Consider the following 6,627-nt stretch of genomic DNA (forward strand, 5'->3'; position numbering starts at 1 on the left):
TTCCGCACTATTACTTACTGTTCTCGCGCTGGAGCCTGTGAACTACAACTCCCACAATGCAGTGCGCATGAAACTTGTCGCTTGGAAACGTAGTTCTGTATTACTGATTTATAAATAAAACGCTCTCTAGATGGCTGAATAAAATATATATATTAAACGATTTAATAACAACATTTAAACAGTTTGATATGAATTAATATGTTTTCCTTATTTAAAAATACGAAAAGGCCTCCCAGATAGCAAAAAGACGTTGAATCAACGTTCATTTCCTTTATTTATATATTTATTTTTTATGGATTTTACTTTGCTTATTAATTTTATTCATTTTTCATGGCAGTTTTCTGTTATTATTGTTATTGATATTTTGGTCTCTTTTGTGTTTGTTATGTAAAAGCGTTTGGTACTGATATTTATGCTGATCATATGTTTGTATTGACTATTATATGCAATAAAAAATATATTTTAAATCGTGTATGTATGCTCTATTATTATACAATATAATGTGTTGGTCTTGCAGTTTAGAAAGGGACATTTAATGTAAATATTAATTAATAATATATTGACATTATTAATTGTGCACCTTTCACCGAAAAGCTGGGAGATGTAGTTTCCCGCACTTTCACTGACGTTCACGTTCTGCAGCATGCGAACTACAACTCCCACAATGCAGCGCACTTGCAACTTGTCGCTTGGAAACGTAGTTCTGTACTGATTTATAAATAAAACTTTCGATAGATGACTAACCTACATAAAATCTAACAGGGTAAAATATATATATATATATATATATATATATATTATGAGCTAAAATTTAAACACCACCTTCAAACAGCTTGATATGCATCTTATGTTGGTTAATGCGTAGGTTAATATGTGTTTCTTATTTAAAATGTTTTCCATACATTTCTTTATTTTTTATTATTGCTAGTAGTTCGTCTCAGTAGCAACAAGCTAACTTTTCCGTTCCACCTTAAATGGTTCAACAAAGGAGAAAAGGCTGAAACAGATAAAAAATATATAATAAATATATTATAAATATATAATATAACAAGTTAAATAAAATACAAGCTCATTTCAGCTCTTAGTGACAGAGGAAATAAATGATGGACAGTAATATTTAATTACAGCTCCACCTTCCCTCTTTTTGAAGACATAAAATCTCCTAAAGTTAGGGTTTGGGTAGGGTTAGGGTAAGTTAAATTTAAGCTGCTGAACTTCAGTGCTCCACTCCTATATATCTGTATCTGCATCAGGTGCTTGAAGGGTTGTTCCTATTCTTATGGGGAGAAACACTTAAAAACAAGTTAGTAATCGGATTGGGTCAGTGTCAGATTTGCAATATTAACCAATGAGGCCAATTAGGTAATGTTGGATAAATGTTGGCTACACGTTGTTTAAAGTTTGTTCTTCCATCATTCATATTAAAAGATGTAATATAGCAAAAAAAAAAAAAAAGAATTTCTGTGCTATTAAGGTTTTCAAATATGTATGATAAACCAAATAGCAACAATACTTATGGGTCAATGCTACATGTGTCTATATGTAGCCATGTACATAAAAAAAAAATTAGTATTTTTAAAAGAAAGCATATTTAAATAAAGTCAAACGGGGGATTACAACAAAACATCAACAAAAAAAATAATAATAATTGATTATTTTTCATAAAAAAGTTTTTAAAAAATGAAAGGCAAGACATCAATATTTAAAATAATTATGCAAAGGGACAAAAAAAATAGGGGGATGATTTTTAATATAAATTTTCACTTTTTGCAACAAATCGAGCAGAAAATAAAGTAAAGATTAGCCTGTTTTTTTTTCAGATAGAAATTCAGATAGTAATGGAGAGCAAAAAAAAACTAGATTTTTTTAAAGCTATACCAAATACCAATCTCTAAAAGTTTAGACTGAACAGTATCAGAAAAGTATAGAAATGATAAATGTTGAGTTACACAGACCCTGGGCACAGAAGCGTTTCTGTACGTTTTATGTGTGTAATATTGTGTTAGTGTTATATTGTACTAAAACATTGTCATTTGTATAATTTGTAACTTAAATAATTTAAGTAAGTTCATTCGTATTGTATCTCATTTTTTGTATATTAATATTCTTATTTTACTGTAAGTTACTTACAGTAACGTTTGAAAAAAGAGAGTAACATAATTTCAAGTCTCTGTATGTCCTGTACATATGCAGTATTGACAATAAAACTGTAAAAAAAATGTTACTTGACTTGGCTTGACTACAATACGAAAAACTACATTTCCCAGAGTTCCTGTGCGTCGCTGCCGTAAACGGTTTTCTGTAGTTCTTTTTGTTTGGGTGATTCCAGTTGGTAGGTCATGTGCTGTAAACTAAAGGGCCTCCCCCTCTCTCTCTCCCTCCCTCCCTCCCTCGGTCCCTCCCTCCCTCTGTCCCTCCACCCCTCCCTCCACCCCTCTCTCTCTCTCTCTCTCTCTCTCTGTTTTCAGGGCCGAGCTTGTGGTTTTAATCAAAGGGAAGGCGACGGAGCTATGCGGACACATGTACGATGGCAGAGCTGCAAATGTTGTTAGAGGAGGAGATCCCGGCCGGTAAACGGGCTCTGCTGGAGAGCTACCAGAACCTGAGCCGGGTGGCGGATTACTGCGAGAATAATTATGTTCAGGTAAGTTTTTATCTGTAAAAACACGCGGCGTGGGGCGGCGGAGGAGCTCCCAGCCCTGCCTGCCTGCCTCTGTTTCTACTGCTGCTGCTGGTCTTTGTGGAGAGAGAGAGAGAGAGAGAGAGAGAGAGAGAGAGAGAGAGAGAGAGAGAGAGAGAGAGAGAGAGCAGGAGAAGAGGAAGGAAACACGGTTGGGAAAGTGAGCTGGAAGGCTGGGTTCAAACCTAAAGTAGAGTTAATTCTGGAGCTGCTCTGATTATTATTATTATTATTTCTGCTCATTCATTCTGAAGCTGAACTGCTTTATTTTGTCTTTGTCAAATTGTTTGCTCCTAACTTAAACACAGAGAGAGAGAGAGAGAGAGAGAGAGAGGGTGTGTCTGACTGAAATCCCGAAACTCACTCTCTGATTTAATGTGTTTTAGTGTGGACTCGCTTGGTGTAGAGCTGCTTTTTTCTCAGGTTTTTGTTTTTGTGAAAGTTTTAAATGATAATTACTCTTGTATATAGTTTTATATGTATATAATAATCTGCTGTAAGTTAGTTCCTCCGGTTCCGCTGATTCCCAGCCTGAAAACTTTTTGTCAGCTCATATCCTCCTCCATGGCTCCCTGTTGGAGATCTCTGGACAGCAGGAAATCAAACACAGGCTCTGAGATAGTTACTGACACCGTTGTTTAGTTGTTTTACAGCTAAATATTTTGTAGACAGAAACATTTACAAATGTTTATTCCTTGTCATGTCCAGTGCTTTATTTTAAAACATTTTAAAACAACATTTGCAGTTTTTATCTCCGTTTTGAACATTTGTTTTGGCAGTTCTATACATTGTGTAAACTGGGCATGTAATTGCATTTAATGATAGAATTTGTGTTTAAATTGTTTACAAAAAAAAAAACATAAATATAAAGCAAATTTAAGGAAATCAGAAAAAAATATTTAGAAAGACTGTATTTAGAAAAACAGCAACAACAATAATAATAATAATTAATAATAATAATAATAATAATAAAATGAACATTTTCAAAAGACTGAATTGTACAAACAGTATTAAGTTTTGTCCATATGTAGAAATGCATTTATACATTTAGTCAATGTTATTTGCTGTCAGGGTTCACATCAAACTGGGCATGTGCAAAATATTGTATGTTAAATGTAGTGGTATAATTTATGTTGTACTTGACAAAAAACAGATATTTAAGTAATCATAAATAAAAGCTAAAAAGCATTAAGCTAATTTAAGCTAATTTAAAATGTGCCCAAACTGTTTCCTAGGACTGTATTTAGAAAAAAAACTGCAATAATAATAACAACAACAATAGAATGTGCAAAGTGGTTTTAGTGATGGCTACTATTATTTAAATTAATTGAATATATATATATATATATATATATATATATATATATATATATATATATATATATTTTTTTTTTTTTTTATCTGCTGTTGTTCCTCATATTCCCTATTGGAAATCTCTGGACAGCAGGAAAACAAACACATTATGTTAAAACATTTTAAACAATATTTGGAGTTTAAGGACAGTTTTGGCAGTTCTATACATTGTGTAAACTGGGCATGTGTCAAAATATGGTATGTTTAATTCTAAGATATAATTTGTGTTTAAATTGTTCACAAAAAAAATATATATATATATATAATATAAATATATAGCGCATTTTAGAAAATTAGAATAAATGTGCCCAAACTGTTTCCTAGGAGTGTATTTAGAAAAACACCAACAATAATATTAATAATAATAAAATGAACTTTTTCAAAGGACTGAATTGTAAAAACTATGAATAATAATAATAATAAGAAGAAGAAGAACAACAACAACAACAACAAAATGTGCAAAGTTCATTTAGTGACAGCTACTGTTATTTAACCTAATTTAATATGTATTTTTTAATATGTATTTTTTAATCTGCTGTAATTCCTCTGGTTCCCAGCATGAAAACTTTTTGGCAGCTCATATCCTCCTCATCATTTAGTGTAGTTTAGTTTAGAGCTGGGCAGTATGGATGAATTAGGCTATTATATCACAATATTATTACGGGAAGTTTAATGATGCACAATATAGAATACAATTCGTAATTTATCAAATTTACTTGATGAATGGAGTGATAGAAATTCTCCAAAATTATGTGAAATAACCTTTTTTTTTACATTGACTTCCAATTAAGGTTAAGGAAGTTTAATCACTCTCCTGTAAAGTTGCTGATTTGGAGATTTTTTTAACAGTTGTTTTGACGGTTATTCCATACATTTTATTTATATGTAGAAATGCAATATGGCAGATTTAGGCTATTATTATTTACAATATTTATATTGGCAGTTTGTTGATATTATTGCCCAAAGTTTTATAAACTGTTTGAGACAATATTATGTGCATAACAACATATAGAAAGTTTAATCCAGCATTCTCTTGGTATGTTTCAGGCCTGTATTTGCAGTTCTCATGGTATATGTGCTTTATCTAATCAGTGCTTCAGTAGGGGAAGGTCACTCACTGCTGAGATACACAATTTTAAACAAAGTTCTTTATAGTAGTGCGTCTAAAAAAATTGAATATCGTTGAAAAGTTACTTTATTTCATTAATTCAATTTAAAATGATCATATATTATATAGATGTATTACACACAGAGTGATCTTTTTTAAGTGTTTATTTATTTTATTGTTGATGTTGATTATGGCTTACAGCCAATGAAAACCCAAAAATCAGTGTCTCAGACAATTAGAATATTAAATAAGACAAATTGGTACTTTTGGCAGTTTGGGCAGTGTCCCAAGTCCTGCTGGAAAATGAAATCTGCATTTTTATAAAATTTGTCAGTAGCAGAGGGAAGCATGAAGTGCTGTAAGATTTTGCGGGAAACAAAACTGCACTGACTTTAGACTTGATAATAGATAATAGTCATAGTAATAATGTACAGAGATTTTACAGCATTTCTATTGGTCCATTCATCATAAAATTCTGATGGAGTTTAAAGGAAAGCCTGCCAGATTCACTTTCAGTCTAAAAGAGAAAAACATGCCCCTTTATGCATGCTAATTGTCAGTTATGCTGTAGAACAGGTTTCATTTTATTGCTCAAGGCAGAGCTGTAGTTAACCTGGTTTAATCTTTCCACTTCATTATCCACCTTATTCTGCACAATGATTTTTGGGGGGTATGTTTGTTTGCGTTGGAATTTCCGATGGAATTTTCAGTGCAGCAGTGTGTAGTCTGTATATTGATATAGATTACACCCACAGTGATAATAATAAATGTACAGAATGAGATGTATAATATACTCACTTAGTTAGAGGGAGTCACAGTAATCAGAGGAAGAGGAGAAATTTGCTTGAGCACAACATAAAAAAGATGGTGGAGATCCATTTAACTGCTATCTATCACCTTCCATAGAAGAGGAGCTGCATCTGTGGTTGAAAGGGGTACATTTAAAGCCTCCACCTAAACATCCATATCTTTGCTCTTATCCTTTAGTGAAGAGAAACAAATCAGTTCTAGAGCTACAGTGAATCATATGCATGTCAGGCGTGACTTGTCAGGTTTACCCAATACGCACACACATACTTGCCACTCTCATAGATTAGCTCTTAAAGCAGCACTAGGTCGGATTTCCTTGATTTTTGATATTTTTAAGAAGTAAAATTACAGCTTGAAACTCACTGCAGCACTGCATTGAGGTGTAATAGGAGGAACAGCGGTGCTCTCGTGTCTGTGCCGGAGCTCCTCTGAGCTCAAACCAGACTCTGTAAGTTTTCCAATGCGGCCGCGACCAATACTCGTACAGTACCTTGAATTTGGTACCGATAACCAAACGGTACTTTTTTTAAAATACCTTTTTCTAAATTGAAGTGTGGTTTAGGTTAGGCAGCCCTACTTCAGACTGTATTTACTTTAAATACAATAAAAAAAAGTGGGCATGGCAAAATAAGGTGGATAGAGAATATGATATTAATTCATAATCTGGTGATCTGGT

General features: G+C 32.8%; 1 protein-coding gene and 1 long non-coding RNA gene across 9 annotated transcripts in view; one reads left to right on the top strand and one right to left on the bottom strand.

The window, feature by feature from the left end:
• The window catches only part of LOC125802382 (uncharacterized), a 30,032-nt gene that overhangs the window by 22,750 nt on the left and 655 nt on the right, over positions 1–6,627 (bottom strand). The window lies entirely within an intron of this gene.
• abi1a (abl-interactor 1a) overlaps positions 2,458–6,627 on the top strand; it is a 114,573-nt gene continuing 110,403 nt past the window's right edge. For 5 of the 8 annotated variants that reach the window (XM_022662718.2, XM_022662719.2, XM_049480257.1 and 2 more), the window contains exon 1: positions 2,459–2,644. In XM_022662718.2, the coding sequence (XP_022518439.2) occupies positions 2,528–2,644 (117 nt within the window). In that variant the 5' untranslated portion in view covers positions 2,459–2,527. Of the gene's footprint in view, positions 2,645–6,627 lie in introns of all 8 variants that reach the window. The other 3 variants (XM_022662713.2, XM_022662716.2, XM_049480258.1) reach the window with 2 other exon arrangements.

This window comes from Astyanax mexicanus, chromosome 6 (genome assembly GCF_023375975.1).
Source record: "Astyanax mexicanus isolate ESR-SI-001 chromosome 6, AstMex3_surface, whole genome shotgun sequence".
In the NCBI taxonomy this organism is placed as follows: Eukaryota; Metazoa; Chordata; class Actinopteri; order Characiformes; family Acestrorhamphidae; genus Astyanax; species Astyanax mexicanus.